At 40.2% G+C, this 18,261-nt stretch overlaps 1 protein-coding gene across 2 annotated transcripts in view; it reads right to left on the minus strand.

The window, feature by feature from the left end:
• The window catches only part of DOCK1 (dedicator of cytokinesis 1), a 272,410-nt gene that overhangs the window by 39,541 nt on the left and 214,608 nt on the right, over positions 1-18,261 (minus strand). For both annotated transcript variants that reach the window (XM_042817852.1, XM_042817851.1), the window contains exons 36-40: positions 16,176-16,216; positions 14,829-14,919; positions 11,253-11,372; positions 3,737-3,826; positions 1,158-1,262 (exon numbers count right to left, since the gene is read on the minus strand). In XM_042817852.1, the coding sequence (XP_042673786.1) occupies positions 1,158-1,262; positions 3,737-3,826; positions 11,253-11,372; positions 14,829-14,919; positions 16,176-16,216 (447 nt within the window). The remainder of the gene's footprint in view (positions 1-1,157; positions 1,263-3,736; positions 3,827-11,252; positions 11,373-14,828; positions 14,920-16,175; positions 16,217-18,261) is intronic.

Genomic DNA, 18,261 nt, shown 5'->3' on the forward strand with positions numbered 1-18,261 from the left:
TGCACTTCATATGCTGCAGGGCAGCTCTGGGAGCTGCTGACCCTGCCACTTCCCTGGGCCTCAGAGTCCCTTTGGTAAAGGCTGTCCAACAGTGTTTTGGAGACCAGGGCAGCTCAGCTGAGAATTTGTTACACTTCACAGCGTCTATCAGTGGTAAAGTGCACCTGCATTACAGCAAATCTGGGCATATGAAAAACCACAGGTGTTTTCAGCTTCATGAGATGATGCAAGAACTTCCATCACTGGAGAGAGTTAACCTGGAGCCAATATAGTCACAGCCAGGCACTCCTCTCTCACACAGCAGGAAACCTGCTGCTAGCCCTGTCCTAAGATAACATCTCTGAGTCTATCCTGGAACATAAGAAATCTTCTGCTTCTTGAAAGGTCTTAATCTACTGGAACTCTTCCACAGGGGTTTGGAGAGAGACTCTTTCCAAGCCCCAAATCCTCATTTTTAAAGAAAGATGTGAGCAGAAGAGTGGATAAAAAGACAATGTGTTATTTCCATGTCATAGACTGAAAAATGGCAGAGTCCTGAGATTCACTGCAGAGATGAAATTCAGAGGTGTTAACTCCCCATCCTTATTCAACCACCAGTTCAACTCCGTAGCAATTCTGGTGTCAGTAGAAAAAGAACAAAAAAGGAATGTTATTAGCTGATGATGGTAAAGCAAGTCTAAGTGACACATGCTTTAAACTGGCAAAGACTGTGAAAATTCGTGAGAAAAGATTGCATTTAAGGCATCAAACACATTTTTGATACTCATTTCCAAGACTGTGCTGAAAAGTGAACTCACATGAAAACACAATCACATACGGTTGTGGTCTCTGTTGTTCCTGTCCAGCAAACATTTCTCTGTCTCTGATGATGCTGATTCCTATCCTGATTTATAGATAGGGTAAGTATATCTACATTTCTAGTGATATGAACACTTGAGAATTATAAAGTATTGGGTATTTTGGAAGAAAAAGTTTGTCTACTAAAATGCAACCATTCCATATTCAAAATAGGAAATAAAAAGCAGACGATTGTTTTATATACCTAGGAAACAACCATTGAGGTTAGGCAGATAGTAAATAACACACTGACAGCAATGCACTTGCAACACAGCACGGTCAAATCAGACTACTGCCTGTGGATGAAGGTGCACACTTACCCTTATGAAAGTTGGAAATCCCTGGCCATAGTATCCAACAGCAAAATAATCTGGTTTTGGTCTTATCACTTTCACAATGTTTTCATAGAACTGTGCTTGTTTTCTCTGGAAAATAAACACAAGAGACTTTAATGACATAAACCTGAAGCAGATTGCCTGTACATCTCTTATTTGTAGCTCTAAATTGAAGACAAATCTCACTTGCCCTTTTCTTCACTTCTTTTTTTTTTATTTTAACAGATACAGAGTAATATTTTGAGATACAAAACTCTGCATCCAGTGTTTTCAAGCTCATCTTGGTGACCCTCACTATCCCACTTCTGATAATGAAATTTTGATGAAGGCCATGAATCTGCACAGCAACTTGAATTCATGGCTGCAGCCCTGCCAATGCTGAAACACTGGAATGGAGAAATGCACGCTGCTAAAGCTGGCTCTCAATGATGCTGACTTCTGGCTTTTCTGCTGTTGCATTTCATTACATTCCCCTACATATTTACAACTGTTTATTTGCACTGGAAAGCACGCAGTTGAGAACTGCAGAAAATATAACTTTTGGAATAAATACACGCATGTCAGACGCCATCTGTTTTCAAAGTGGAATCCTTCTTCATCTCAAATGATGAAATAATAACAAATGTGCTGCTTTGGACGATCTGTTCATTAACTTATTTTTAGTCTGTTACTTTTCATAAGAGAACAAATTCTGATTTTCAGAGAGGTTTATTACTGATCCCATTTGACAGATAACAGTAAATAGCGAGATGACTACAAAGACCCAGATCTGCCACACACTTCTCAGTTCAGTTGTAGCAAAACTATTTTGTCATTTGTGAATTCTTTTAGAGCCTAATATCTCATATTGCTTAAACAAAAGAGACAATAGGGATAACAGAAAGAAACAAAAACTTATTAATTTTTATTTTGGAACATCCCCCCACCACCTAAGACTGGCTCACTGTTATTCACCAGCACCAATAAGAAAAGCCTATGGGATATGCAAGACCTGACTCATACTAGAGCTTGAGTTTTCATCCTTGCCTAACCAGGGATGAATGCCTAATGTATGACTTTGTTAATTTTTGTGATGCTCCCTACAGTTTCTCCTGTCTGATAAACAAATAGCAGATAAATTTGCAGTGGGCAGTTCTGGATTTTCCTTATTACAAGAGGAGGAAACGTCATTTCCATATGCAGATGAACCATAATCAGTTTCTACCACTGCCTCTGTTGTAATTATATCCCTTTATGCAATCAGTGACATATTTCCTTTGGAAGAGAAATGGTAAAAAACACCTAGCAGCATTTTTGATCATCAGCTATGCCATACAAAGTGCAAATTCAAACTGCCAAAAACAGATGAAGCATGATAAAGTATGGCTGCCTTCGTGACAAAAGCTGATCATGTTCCCATGTGCAAGCATAAAGGAAGGAGACAAAATTAAAAACGAGGGACTCAGAGCAGTTACCTACTGATGAATGACCACACCTGACACAAGAGAGTCATTTTCAGCTCAGGAACAACCTCCATCAGATTCCTTTCATATTGAAATGCAGAATACTCTCTATTGGAATCAGCCCCACTGTCAGCAGCGGGCAGAGGCTCTCAAAGCACCTTTGCCTCTCAAAGCACCTTAAAAACACTGTTTTAATTCTCTACAACTTGGAGTAAAAAAGCAACATAAAACCACGCTCCAGATCTGTTAGGCGATGAATACACACAGCTTGGCACTAAAAACAGTTAAAAAGCTACAGGAAGAGGGTCGTGCAAAAAAAAAAATCAGCCTTGGAGAGGTGGAGGACAGAATGATGGACTGCACAAAAGAGAAGAACTGGTGAAGGACTGAAGTAATCGTAGAAGTGAGAAGAGCAGCACTTGGCTTTACTCCTTCCTCCCCAAGAAGTTGCTCCCGGGGGGATGGCTCCCAGCCAGGCTCAAACTGAGCACTGGTGTCAGCTGAGAAACAGGGCGCAAGTGGCAGTGTGCAAATGACCAGCCAGGATGGTATGGGATAAAGCTCAAACAATTAAAAATAAAAATAAATCTGGGTGCAAAGGAAAAAACGTATTAAAAAAATCTGACAGTCAAGAATTTTCTGAACGCAACTGGGAAGAAGCACCGACTCCTGCGAGCATGGCTGAGAAGTTGGGAGGGAAAGTGACAGCTGCCATTTATCTTGTTGGAGAAGAGCAAGAGAAAAGTGGTGCAGGCATAATGAATGGGTTGTGTCGGGGCAAAAATAACTGACTCTAGACATGAATGCTTGGGGATTATTCATACCTAAAAAAAGGAACGTGAATGTGGAAAGACACTTGAACGAGAAAGGCGATTTTTTCCTGTTCCCATTTATATTTAAATTCCAAATTTCCTTTTATATTCCAAATACATCAGCTTAACCCGATGGCAACATTTTTCTTTCGGCTAATTAGTAGCCATTAGTAGCCAGTTATTCAACGTTTATCCAAAAAAAGCCAAGGCAGGCATCTATTTCGGTATTTGACTCTCGCAAGAAAGATTTTCAATATCATTTTAAAACCTTAAGAATTGCATTCTGACAAAAAAACGCTGCAAAACTCACCAGCAGTTCACTGAGTTGTTCATAATCAAACATTTCATTTTCGTACTGTTCTGCAAGCTCTTTACCCAAGGCAATGGCCTCTTCCCACATCTGTTGGAAAAAAACACCCCACAAAGCAACAACAAAACCAAATTACACACCTTGGTTAAACAATGACCCTGGAATAAAATAAATCCTTATAAAACACAACAAAAGGCATTGAAAACACTGTGCATCAGATGTGCCACATAGCTGTGACAGCATTACCCACATGTCTCCCATGCAAACCAAGTACAGCGACTGTATTCCTTCAGAAATGAAATGATTGTTGCCAGCCCAACTACATACCCAGCAATGTGTAAACATGGCTTGGCCAGAGCCACTCAGAACCCAGGCCTGCTGATAAATGCTGTTAATTGATTATAGTTCATCATCACCTCTCTCCTCCTCCAGTATCTATAATCTATATTAAACTGGATGAGCATCTTACAGATAATGCTTTGGACAACTATTACATTTCCCTTGGTTCTTCTCTTCTTCAACCATGAAATTCAGCAGCTGTCTCAACTGACCCAAAGTAATTTAACAATATCCTTCGGCTCTTCAGAACCCAACAATCTTAACGAGTGGAGCACCAAACATGCTTTTAAGTGTGTATTTTTCATTTTTTCCTACTTTAAATGTAAAGAACCACTCAAACCCAGAAAGATGCTTAAATTAGCACACCAGGAGACCTAGCATCAAACCCGATGATTTGTTTCTGCTGCAGAGATTTGGCTGGCCATGCTGACCTCACTTTATTAAGAAAATAAGAGTTGGACCGAGTTATAAATCAATTTGTCTCATATTACCCTTCGTCTTAATTTACATCTCCTGTCCACGCCATCTAACTCTCCTCATGTTCCTTGCCCCAGAGAAACAGAGATGGCTGCAACTCTACAGGGCAGCAGGATGGAAGAGGTCTGAACGAAAGGGCAGAACATATAGTTCCCTTGTTCCAACAGAGACACCAGCCCTACAGGGAGAAGACTTTCAATCAGAGCATCCAACCTTCCAATGATCCATCATTCTTCATTTTTTTCCCAGGAAGTGGCAATTAGGAGACCAGGCAGGCTGAATATTCAGCAAGTCTTCCACTACACCAATGCCACAGAAGCAGGACTTGGAGCAGGAGCCACCAGCTTGCTCTTCCTCCTTGCTCATCTGCAGAAAAGCCAGTTCTCAGAAGTAGGGCTCCCATCCTACAAACCCAAGGCTGGACTGAAAAGCTGCCCAAGCAGATTAATGGAGGGAAGGGCTGGAAAGAAGCAATCTGAAGAGGTGCTGTTGATGTTAGAGGAGAATCACAGAACCACGGAAACACCGAGGTTGGAAAAGACCTACAACATCATCCAATCCAACCATCCACCTATCAACAATAGTTCTCACTAAACCAATACCCAAAGGAGAGCATCGAAAGGATGCTGTAGGTGCTAGCAGGAAAAATAATTATGGAAGATGGCAGGCTCTCAAAGTAAGGGAGAAATATAGGCCAGAAACATCACAAGCAGTCGCTGGTATATCTGAGCAAAGGAAAAGGAGCTTTTGAATCCTGGAGCAAAAGAATCTCCTGCTCCTAGGAGGGAACAGGATCCTTGGGCAAGTAGGGACTGAGTGGTGATTGACTTCTGGCAATTCACACAATATTTAATCCCTTCTCTGATTTTTCTCATTTCTACAACAAGTTCCACTGTATTATTTATCTAAGAGAGAGGGCTGGAATGAGCATGAGTTACTAATGCTTGTCAAGTGCCTTGAAGATCAAAACCACATTGGAACACTAATTACAATCACCATAATGAGGCACCCATGTCTGCAAGGAATCAGAAGGCAGTTTTTACGCCCTTGCAACACAGCTTTTGCAAATGGAAGGCTCGCAGTGTTTAATCTAATCTAGAATGATGATACAGAGTGTATTTTTATCTCTAGACAAGAATTAACATGGGCTAAATAGTAAAGGTGTGTTTACAGACATGAAGCACGTTCTCACGTACTAAGCTGTCTTAATTTTGGCTCAGAGGAGCAACACACTACCAGTTTATAGAAACTAAACTAACATTTGGCTGCTCAATAAGTCAGCAAGTGAAACCTTTCAAAACCATTTAACCTTTCTTCATTTTGACTGCTGTCATCTTCTTAACTTCAGTCATCCAGAACTACTTCTGCATATTTTCATTTCACAGAAAATGGTTGTTACTGTTATTCTCCTTGCCTCGGCTCTCTGCATGCCCCACACTTAACCAGTCACTCACCAAAGCTGAAGCACTGCTACCATATTTTCCATCTTGAAAATACACAGTATTGATGACCTCAGGCTAACAGCTTTGTAGCTGAACAAGATTTGAAATAAATGGAAATCGAAATAGTTTTAGACTTGCATCAATGCTGTAAACAACCTCGTTCAATTCTTCTTTTGAATGCTGACCAAGCTCCACACATCCAAAGCCCACCTGGCACATGGACACTGACACTGCATGCCATTCAGTGCAAATTAATTGCATCTGGCCTATTTATTTCCCTTCCCTGTCAATCAAGACCATAATTTCTCCAGAGCAGGGGCTGTGCTTCTATGGCCCTTACCAGGAGGCACCTCCTCCAGCCCAACCAAACCCTTCTGAGTTAGGGAATACGAACACTAGAAATGAACTTTATAAATGCTTTTGGTCAGAGTCTGAAGAATGAATTCTCAGATTAAATATATAGACTTAGTTTACCTTCAATATACAAGCAGTAAACCACACAATACTAGCATCCTTCCATTTTAATAACCATTTCCTAATGCATAAATGAAGATGAATAGAAAAAAAAAACAGGTATTACATCATTTGTTTCTGACTTCAATTACTGGAATTACTCTAAACATTCTTCAGAAGTTAGTTCACTAGTTACAATACTCATGTTCTGTCACATTATTTCTAATGCAACACTTCCAAGTACAGCAAAGAAGCAAAACGATTCCCTCTCTATTCCACAGCAGATGCACGATAAAACTGCCCAGCTCTGAGAAAAGACTGCTTCAGTTTGTGCCAGCATCTGGCACCTCTCCAGGCAAGGAATCTGCCTGCAAGAACAGGACTCACTTTCTGTTGCTCCCGTCTCTTAAAAACCCCACTCTGCTCCAGCATCTCTATTCTGAAATCCAATTGTCCGGCTCAATCCTCCAAAGGAATGGCAAGGAGTTGTGTTGTAAGACTCAATTTATAAAATGTCAAGAGCCCCAAACTCCAGAGGTCCACGAGTCAATTAAACACTTGGCTTTTCTCTCCACTGTTTGTGCAGCTGGACTACAACACCTGCAATGCTGCTGAAAATGAAACTAAATCCAGCAATTCTTTCTGCGTCGCAGCAGGAGTTGGAACTGTGTATTTAAAATACCCTGTGAAATAGTCTGAAAATGTTCTGTTTGGTACGGAGGAGATTTATTCAGGTGAGGGTTGCATGGCTGTGGCAAAGGATTCTGATAGATGAAATCTATACTGTTGAAGGTCAATAACTCCCCATCTGCTGCCTGGCAGATTTCCTGCGTTGGAAGTTTTCCCAGGTTTGCCCAGGACACGGCAGGTCTTCTGGAGGAATGAGCCGTACTGGGAGCTGCTACACAGGATTTGTACAATATACAACTCATTAACACAAAGAAACAATTTATCTGCAGAGTGTACCAGAGAGAGAGGTTTGCGAGAGTGGGAGGAAAATGGTTTTTATACTAAAGGAATAAGAAAAATGTGTACGGCCTTAACTAAGATGTAGGCATGAGCTGCAAATTTTTATGCGAAGGACTTTGAGAATTCAGGAGGAGATCTTAGGGAAAAAGAAGCAATTTAATTTACTTCTGAAGCCCAGATTGCTTGTTGCAAAGGGAGAACTACAGCATTCAATTCAGTTTTTGAGGATCTTCAACAGCAGCAAAGGAGAATCTTAGGATATTTCTTAGCTCATGCTGAGTTAACGGTCAGCAGAAACGAAACAGTCTTGGAGAAGCATATTATCATGCAATATTGTGAGGCATGAGGGACATTCCCAGCACTGGTTATATTTCAGATAGCATTAATTAAGCATCAGAAAGCTTAAAATTTTAAATATAGTATTAAAACAATATTTCTCTATAGCTAGCATAGCATTCAAGAGGTGTAAGATACCCCATCTACTGGGGCATTTCAAGTATCTTGTGCTTCGTGCCTCCAGTAAAACAGTAAAAGCCTTTTCCTGTGGGCTTCAGAGGTGGTAGGGATGAAGGAGATTAAATAGGTGAGGAGTGTGCATTTACCTATTTTTTTCCTCGACAGGACCAATGCTTTCATTTTACGAAGGAGCAGCAGGAAACATTTACTCATTTACAGACTGTGGCATCCACCAGCAAACTCGTTGTGGTTTGTACATCTTACTGCCAGGGCAGGAATGCTGTGGCTTCCTGTCTGGCTACGGAGACCACAAAATCCTGCTTCAAGATGATAGCTTTGTCAATGACACCAGAGAATTTCTTGGCTTCAGAAGTACATCAGCATTGACTAACACCAATTGCTCCACAAATTTCAGCTTGTTCCTTCTTCCTTTTCTTTTTGCCTCTACTTTCCCTTCTCACTGTGATACGCTCCAGCAGTTTTCAGTAAAGTCTCTGGATTAAGGGCTTTGTTGAAAATTACCAGACTTCAACAAAACACAGAAAAAGCAAACACTTGAAGTGCAGTTCAAAGGACATGTTAGACTGCTGGGATAAGAGCAAAGATGAAACTTCTAAGGGCAAAGGCCCAGAGAGATGGAGGTAAGACTGGAAAGTACAACATACACCACAGTAAAGGCAGAAAAATCCAGGAGAGAGGAAAATATACATGTGCCCAAGACTTGGAAGTAGCAACTTTTCATTCTGGAAAGGAGGGACTTGAAGAGTAATGAAAAGCACTACTGATGAGGAATCAGAGCCACAGTGTCAAAGAACAGAAATTGTACCTGGAAATCCTAATTTCCTAACAAGGATACTTGTGATGAACACTATTATTCTGTTCACAGACAAGTGACATTCAGCACATGCTCATGTGTGGTCCTGTTAAATTACAAACTTCTCAGGCACTTCTGGTCTAGAAGTGGTGTATTTCTCTGCATAGCAAATACATAAAATTACACCTTCCTCTACATACACCTCAACCTGCATGCCAATACTTAAGCAGTAAGCTTCACGGTTGTTCTACACTTGAAAAGTGCCTTGAGCTTTCCTCTGGGGAAATTACCCTGATTAAGAGAACGGGATCGTGATTGTCGAGAGGCTGAACTACAACAGCCTTTACCAAGAAATGCCAGCATTTTAAAACCAAGTGTTACCTTCTGAGAAATCCTGCTGTGCTACATGCCTCTAACCATGGGAACATCTCAAGGCAGCCTGGTAGGCTGAGGCAGAAGAGGAATGCTCTCACAACAGCTTTAAAACAAAACTACCAAGCTTCTTTAAGAGCCTGAAAGTAGCTCTAGAGTTGTCCAGAGTAAAAGGGCCATTGGTGGACACCTCTTGTTAACTTCATGGGAGAAGAAAGCAAAGTAACAGGATCAACACAGAGCAAACTGCCAGGCAGAGGCAGAAATTGTTAGCTTATCAGTACGTGATTCTAAAAACACACATAAATACTGTTCCAGATGTGCTACTGATCACAGAATTACACAGTTAAAGTAGCTGCTAAATTTGCAAACTGCGTAGTTAAATGCAAGAAGTTAATTTATCCTAATGTCAGAACACCCCAGCTGAGAGCATTACCTTAATTCTACTGCAGAAACCAGCCATTTGAAACTTCTTGTTAGATTTCCATATTCTCTTTGTATATTGATTTTTTTTTCCTTTCTGCTGAATGATACAAAACCTTATCACCGACTCAGGGGACCAGAAAACAAGTGAGCAAAGATCTGCAGACGGGCAAGAGTGTTTTGAAAATGAATTCTCTGCTCACCAAAATAAATTAAGCAGGAATCCCAGTTATGCAAAGAAATATGAGCAAGCGGTCACAGTGGTCCCTTCAATGTTATACTTCACCAATAAATTTTAAAGTAATGAAGATTCAGCTGCTTAACTGTGAGGAAATGGAGTAAACACAGAATTTTCAGCTCTACTTCTTTTCATTTCTGGTTGCAAAACTAGAAAAAAATTAAGAGTGGTTATTCCATTTGATAAAGATCTCTTTCCACAGTGCGCTGTGGAAATCAGTGCTGCTCTGCTCATTGTATGTGCATGAGCTGTGAGCCTGCTGCTATCACAATATAGAATTTCTAAATATTGCATTAAGATAAGAAGTAAAATTTGACCTTTGAAGCAAAGTTTCTTTCAAAACACTGATCTGACTCTGCTAAAAGCCTACTTGAATAACATGAGCTTGTAGGAGAATTCTCTAATTCTCCCAGTAAATAACATTTCTGTTTGAACTACATTTAAGCAACAAACATTGCTTTTAAATAAATAACACTCTAGGCACGTGGAAAATAAAGTTGAGGTGATTGGTGGCAACCAACGTGGCTGACAAACTTGGTGGCCTTTTATGAAGGGGGCCTACAGGAAAGTTGGGGAGGGATTTTTTTCTTTTACAAGGGCATGTAGTAATGGGACAAGGGGAAATGGTTTTAAACTGGAAGAGGGTGGATTTAGACTAGATAATAGAAATAAAGTCTTTACTGTGAGGGTGGTGAGACCAGAACAGGCTGCCCTCTCCCTGGAAGCATTCAAAGCCAGGCTGGATGGAGCTGTGAGCAACCTGGTCTAGAGGAAGAAGTCCCTGCCTATAGCAGGGGTTTGAAACTGGACAGTGTTAAAGGTCTCTACCAACCCAAACCATTCTATGATTCTACGAACACTCTGCTGGTGTCAAACCACTACAGGAAAGAACAAGATTATGTTTCTGGAACATCCCGATGAAGAGAATTTTACCTCTCCATTGACACCCTCCAGGCATGCCGTTTCCAGGCCCTGATATGTCCCTGCATCTCTCCCTGCCTCCCATACCAAAACCATCATCTCTGTGGACAGGTAACGCCAACACCCATCCCTTCCCACCTCACAACATCAAATTCAAATTCCTCTCGGAAAAGCAGGAGCAACAACATCTCTGCCTCTCCATCAACCTCTTACAGTACAGACCACACATCCACTCTGACACTTGTGTTTTTGTCTAAGATAAAATGAGTAACTGAAGGATTGCATTAGTTGTTGCAATTGCTGGAAAAACAAAGTCCTCTAAGTTACACACATCACTTCCTTTCCATGTTCTCCGTGGCACCACATGAACATACATTTACCTTTAACAGAGCAGTTATAAATGTACCAGTGATTTTTTCACTACTTTTTTTTTTTTTTAGTATTATTATCTTCCAAGTGCTGGCAGGGTGTTCACAAAAAGCACTCCATATAAAGAATCACAAACTTAAAACTCTCCGAAGGTCAGTTGATGCAATGTTTACTATTCAACCTGTAAGTAAGTTAGAGAAAAGCAAAGAAACATGTTTGGACTTTTTTTTCCCCTCTTTTTACCTTGCCCTTGTCAAAGTAATGGATAATTTCTTGATACAGCTGATCTTTCAGCTGTCCTTGAGTAGCAGCCTGGTATCCATCCCGCTGGGTAAGATGTGCTGCACACGCTTCTTCTGACCACTAAATCATACAGAAAGAAAAAGTGGAAAAACGAAGGCAAATCAGAATTTATGAAATGTGTCAGCAAAATTAGGCTAAATAAAATACACAGTCTTGATTCAAAGAAGTGGTATCACAGCTTGCAAATATTTTATTATGGTTGTGTAACTTGATTCCCTGGGCACAAGGACCATTTATTTCCATGCCGTATCTATAATTGGAGGCTAATTACATATATCAGCTGGAAGGAAGCTTCTTAGGAGGCTTCTTCTCCTCAGTGAGTTTGATGAGCCTGACCTTGGCCTGCTGATGGTGCAACCTGCTGGATGCATAATGAACATTAGCAGGTTTATGTTGAGAGATGCCCCGGAGCCTAGATACATCAGCACAAATGGAAATGACTGGAGGCACAGAAATTAAAAAGCTAAAATGAATTGAGAACGTTTGGAGGTGTGGAAAAGTGCAGTCAGCTTCATACAGCCTGCGTGCAAATAGCTGATTGTCTGACAAACGCCTAACAGATAAACAAGACAAAGATATTAAATGGGTCTTCCCTTAGTCCCAAGAAAACCATCTAATTCTCAATAGCTTTCTCTTGCACCTCCATATTCTGGTGCCCAGTAAAGGAAAGACACAACTGAAACCTCTGGGCTCCAGTATTCGTATCGCTTCTACATCTCCCTCCCCTCCTCCCACCAACATGCCCTAGGACCCATCTGCAGATGAGACAATACTGGAGCCTTCTCCCCAGACAGGATACTAACACTATATCCTACCTCTCCAATGCTATCTATTTTCATGAGGCTAGCAGGAAATTAATACCTAAGAGACTCACAAAACTCCATCAAATCAAATCACACATCTCCATTAAATCAAATGAAACTTCATAGATTGAAAAAGAGACAGGGACAGGTGCTCCAATATGGCTTGTTGCCTTAAGAAATGAAGTTAAAAAAAATAAAATTAAAGAACTGTTCACTTTCATCTCTGAAAAATCAAAGTCACTATAGAAGGAGGACTGGCCACAAAAATAAAATAACTTTTGGAATAGAAGAAATCTGTACAGAGATCATCAACTCGTAGATTTCTTCACAGAACTGCTGCTATATTATCTGGTTTTACCTCCTACGTCTGTTTGTAAATTTCACCCAATTATTTTTTAATTTGGCCAATGTGTTCATATTTGACTCAAACAGCGCTCGTTTCAGCATTCATCAAACAGCGTTCAGTTTCGTTACAGCAGCACCTTGCAGAAACACATTCTGTCACTGTTTGGAGATGAGAGGAGCTGAACATTGCACCCCAGCCCTGGCAGCACATTGCAGTGGCTACAGACTGCCCGCTGTAGGTATGTCAGACAGCAGCTCTGAACTTTTATAATCTGTTCCTTAGCCAACCACAAGAGGCTCTTTCATATCATTTCCCTCCCCCGAAGACAGTCATTCGATGCAAATCAAATGGATCCCTTTTTGACAAGCCAACCACAGAGCACTTGACATTTCTTGCTGACAGAACCTGCCTTCATTTCTCCTATAGTTTATGGCTCTCTTGCAGCCTTCCCGTTTTTACATTCTTCCTAAAAAATCACAATGGAACTTTCCAACTGACTGATGACAGTACAGCTTTGTGCTGCAAACCCATGTTTATGGAAGAGATAAACTTCAGTGAGTCTCCAATGCAATGGCATTTTTTTCAGTTGACTAAGAGCCACCATCTTTTGTTTGTGGGGTTGAAAATTAAAACTATTTTATGCCATAAAGTCTCTTTTCCAAAGTTTGTATCATCGGCTCGCAGCAACCTGGAGAAAATGATGAGAAAACGGCGTACTTGCAAACCTACAGGTGAAATTCTTCAAAGCTCTCAGTCCTGACCTACGACTGATCCCATTAAAATCAATCTGATGTAACATATGAGAATGATGAGTGTCACTGAAAATCCTGTCCTCGAGGTTTGAAAGAATAGCTCAACTGCTTGAAATTACACACAGCATGATATGGCTGTAACTCCAGTAGCACTGAGCTCCTCCACCCACTAACTTGTACCACGACGTCACAGGAGACAGATCAATGCTCTTCTGCAGTACAGTATTTCCAACCTATGAAGCATATTCATAAACAAACACCTGCTTAGCAATGAAAGCCTACAATAAAGATTACCCTTATATCTGCCATTTTCTATTGGTTCACATCATAATAAAATAAAACTGGATATTTCTTTCAAGTAAATTAAAAGAGTATATTAAGGTAACTCATCCAGCCTCTGAAGATTTTCTGTAAGAAAAAACGAAATTGGCTAAGCTCTCATTCATAGTCACATAAAGCATATTGACCAATGAGGCAAAGATATAAAGGGTAAAAGTCTGAATGACTTTTTTGGCACCACTCATTTCATCATTTCTCCAAGAAATGCAGCACGTGGGAAAGGCAATGCTGTACCTTCTCTATGAGGCTCACTCTTACAATGCCTGATAAGCAAATATCACACAACTTGGCAGTTGTGTTGTATGTCTCCAGTAGGAACATGAGACATTTTATTGCCCAGACTCAGTCAGTTACACGCTCCAACTTCTACCCACAGGTGAGAACCTACACCTGGCTGCATGAATGAAGATGCCAAAGCTTTCCCCCAGCTCCTCACACCTCTGAGATGCATCTCAGCCCATAATATTTCATTATCAAAGAAGTAACTGCATCCAGTAGGCTGTGTCCAACAATTGTCCCTGCTTTTAATAACGCATAAAGCTACTGCTTCTGTGCTTTTACTCTCCAGACCAATTTTACTCATTCTCTCTGAGTAACAATGCTCTATTTATTTCAAAACATAGTAAATATATTTCAAAGTGTCTCAATTTAAACTGCACAAGTATGCCCTCATCATACTTAAATCTTCTCATAGTTTGGATGCAGTTTACTCAGTTTTGAGGCACAAGTAATTCCTCATACATCCTTTAGAAGTGCTTGATTTAACGCCCTCCACTTCTCAACTTCTCAAAACAGACATTTTGCACCACCAGTTTTCCTGAGATTGCTCAGATTAAATCAAAGATTGCTAAGAACAATTCACAGCATGGAACAAGATACACTTCCCTACAAAGGGGGTTACTATTAGCATAGTTTCTGTAATAATACCTAAGGCTTACAAAACACTCACTGTTGGCATAAGAAACAAATGCCTCCACACACTGCATAATTTTGATATGTAAAGGAAATTTATATTACAGCTTTTACCGTTTTTAATGTGTGGTCTTTACTTGACTGTGCTTCCATTCATATCTATACTTACACATATTTATACACTAATGGCAGAGTTTGCTTCCTGCACGTTGAGGAATTAATTACATGTGCAAAACATTAAACTGAAATAAGAAACAGCACACAGATGTTAATCACTGTAAGGGCTGGTTGCAGGAGTGACAGAAACACACTACTGCTGGTTAGTGCTAGAGTGATTTCCAAGCCTTGCAATGTCAGTGCTTACCTTGAGAAGTTTGGCATGCAGGAGCAACGTGTAGGCAGCTTCTGTATAGTTATCACATTCTTTGTGCAGGTCACACAGTTTGTACAGGTATCTGAAAGTAATAAAAGCATTCCTTCTTCAAAAAGTTGGCTATCAAATGTTACGAATTAATTCAAAATAACTTGCTCTGGAGACTACAACAGTTCATCTCTGTCTTTAAACATCTCAGTACACCTGGGATGACTTCTCAGTGCCCATATTTCTGTGTTCAGAACCACTCAGGACCACCTGCATTTCCACTGAGCTTTTCTCCCAATGACTTGTGAAAAGCAATGAATTCCATACACAGGACATTGCTCTAGTTGCTCTGTTACAGAAACAAACAAGTCTGATTCCTCAACTTCTATATCATCAAACCTCTCAAAGGGTTTATCTTCATTTGTTTGTCAGCTTTTTAAAAAGAATTTAAAAGAATTTAAAACTATTTATGTGTCTTTGATAGGAGTTTGTTAACAGAATTATGAGAGAATTTGAGTGGCAGATGCACAGTGAGAGCTTATCTTTACATCTCTGCCAAGGAGGGCAACTTGCTGCTCACGACAGACTCGTGCCTTTAGGTGCATGTCCAGTTCCCAGTCCTGCCTCTTGTTAGATATTATTCGTTTCTGCACTTTATTAAAGCAATAATTAAAACCATTTAAACAATAGGAAGTGAGTTTACTAGAGAAAAGTCTTCCAAATAGATAACAAGCATCTGAGAATGAATTCATGAATAATACTCAGCTACCTAAAATAGCAGTCAAAGAGAAGCTTCATCACTGCAGCACAACAGTCTAGCCAATTTTAAGCCGAAGTACAAATAGAGGACTAGGAACCCTGAGGTTTACAAAAAGCACAACAACATATTACCATTTTCACTTCGTGTGAGAGAATAGATTTTGAAGCATTCCTAAAAGCTTTAAAGTAAGTATCAGTCATCATTATTATTTAATAGCCCATTTTACCCCAAGTCACATACTTTCTACCTTACTAGGAAGGAAAGGAAGGAAAATTGTTTCTTCAGTCGGTTTTCTTTTGACTTACTTCTGTTCCTCATGTGATAACATTCATGCCTGCTGACGTGCCCATCATAATAAAACTGAAGAAGTTGGAGGAGGGATACAAAAAACAATCTCATGTATTTAACTACAAACGCTCACTGTTCTCAGTGAGGACAAGCTTCTGAATATCCTTATGGTCCACAGAAGGGATGCTTTTGCATCACATCTTTCCTTTCATTCCTAACTGACTGCTTAATAAGATTTTAATTTTCTCCAATTTTGCTACACTCAGTCAAGCAGATTTTTGTCACTGGTCATGTTTACAAACCTTATGTACATTTCTTCTCTCTCAATTTCCTTGTAGAAATTCTGAAAAAAAAAATAAAAATAAAAATAAAAATTGTTACAAAGTCTTTGATTTCACAGTAAGAAATGCATAAGGAACATGTTATGAATTAAAAATTCATTACTGGATGGCATCAACCTCAAAACTGCAAAACAAAATCTGCCTCTAGTGATAGAACCCAAGTTATTTAACTTACAAAATCCAACACGGTGATGTTTTGTGATGTAGCACATTAGGGCTTCTATCTTACTGCAAAGGTTAAGAATTTGCAAGAGTATTACCAGTAGATATTTGCTTCTGGCATTTGCAAGCCACGCATCATTTTCCATTTCAGTTGAAATTTTGTAATATATAAAACCCTGATTTTTAAGAAACAGTTGTTCTACAGATTTAAAATTCTAAACCTTAGCTGAGCAATACATCACCTGCCCCTGGATTCTAATAGTTTCCTTTGAAATAAAATGTTAGATTAGTGTTATTTATCTGGTTTCATTCTCATCATTCCCTTCAGAAATGTCTGAGTGCCTCTGGTCTTGAGATAAACTAGTTAACACTACAAATATTGTAAATACAGGATATGATAAATTGGGCAAGATATTAAAGGCTTTTCTGAATCTAATTTAAAGTTTGCCTTCAAAAGGTAAAAAAAAAATCTAAGAAAACAAATTACAAAGAAATTTATATCCTCCACTGAACTGCTGTGTGTTTCAGTGCTAAATTAAACCAGTGTGAGCAGGCAGTAGAACATTTATGAGCCAAACAACAGCACATGCATAAGCCCAATACAAACTCATCCCCTTCGAGGAGATCCAAAATGTGATGGAATCTACACTGCCGAGTTGCAAAGGACCAGTTTTTCAGTGCACATATAATTTCAGATGAGCCAACTCTCTAGTTTTGGGTTGAACTCAAAAGACGAATTGAAGCAAATGGAATGACACTCCCCAGAAAATTCTCCTCTCCTATTCTGTTTATTATTCTGTGTTGTCAGAATGAGCTTCCAGCACCATCCCTCCTGCAGCCTGCCCGCTCCTTTGGCTGCACACATACTTTGCCAGGGCTGGCAGAGGTAGGAACAAGCAGCCAAGGGAAAGAGAGGGCTTTTATTTTGCTTTAACATCAGCATTGGCTTAAATGCATATCAAAACCTCTGACTTAAGCTATAGTCGATACAGGCAAACCTAATCCTGTGAAAGCCTGTGTATTATTAAAGGCCCAATTAAGAACTCTTTTGAGACCTCAAGTGGGAATTACGCTGAGCGTTGGCCCTGGGTCAGATTTTGCAAAGGCATAAATTTCACTTCAGGTGCATGGAGAATGATGAAAAGACTGTATTGGCCCTGGAGGGCAAACGGGACTTTCAAATCAGCCTCAGGTTTTAAATCATACCTACTGAAAACTAAGTGAAGTTCTGCCCCGTGACGCTTTCATCCATTTCCTGCAGACTTGGGTGGCAGGGCTGTGTGTGGGGAACTCACCGTGATTTAACTTGACAGCAGTACATCACCCACAGGATCTACCACCTGCAACCACCTGAAGAATTTTGATGGCAAAAATCACCACCAGGAGACAGAGAAAACAAAACCAAACCCTGCCTGTGCCATCAGGTCCCCTGTGGCTGCTATGGCAAGAATTACTGGAAGAGTCTCAAGAGCGTTAGAATGAAAGGAAAGATGAATCCATTCACCTTCCTTAGGAAATTTCCCTAGCTTTATACATTGCTGTCATGCTTCAGAGCATGTAGAGTGTGTGATTTTTTATTTTCTATCTTGCCTGGTGCTAACTGCAGGTTTCTGTAACTCCAGTTCTGATCAGGAGGACACGGTGCCCTTCTGCAGCAGCCCAAGGGCACTCACTGCATCAACAGCCGGTGACATCTCTCCGAGTTTCCCCTCCTTCCCCATTTACTAAACATTCTGATGCTTTTTGATGTGCACAGCGAGGAAAAACAAACTAAAAATAAAATCCCAATCCCTGACTTGATGTCTCTATACTCTCTCATTTCGTTTACAGCTTACATGACACTGCAGCACAAAGGCTGTGCTGAATGAGCTGAGCCCATTTGCAG

This window comes from Centrocercus urophasianus, unplaced genomic scaffold (genome assembly GCF_019232065.1).
Source record: "Centrocercus urophasianus isolate 14NV4802_14NV808 unplaced genomic scaffold, USGS_Curo_1.0 seq_17, whole genome shotgun sequence".
Lineage (NCBI taxonomy): Eukaryota > Metazoa > Chordata > Aves > Galliformes > Phasianidae > Centrocercus > Centrocercus urophasianus.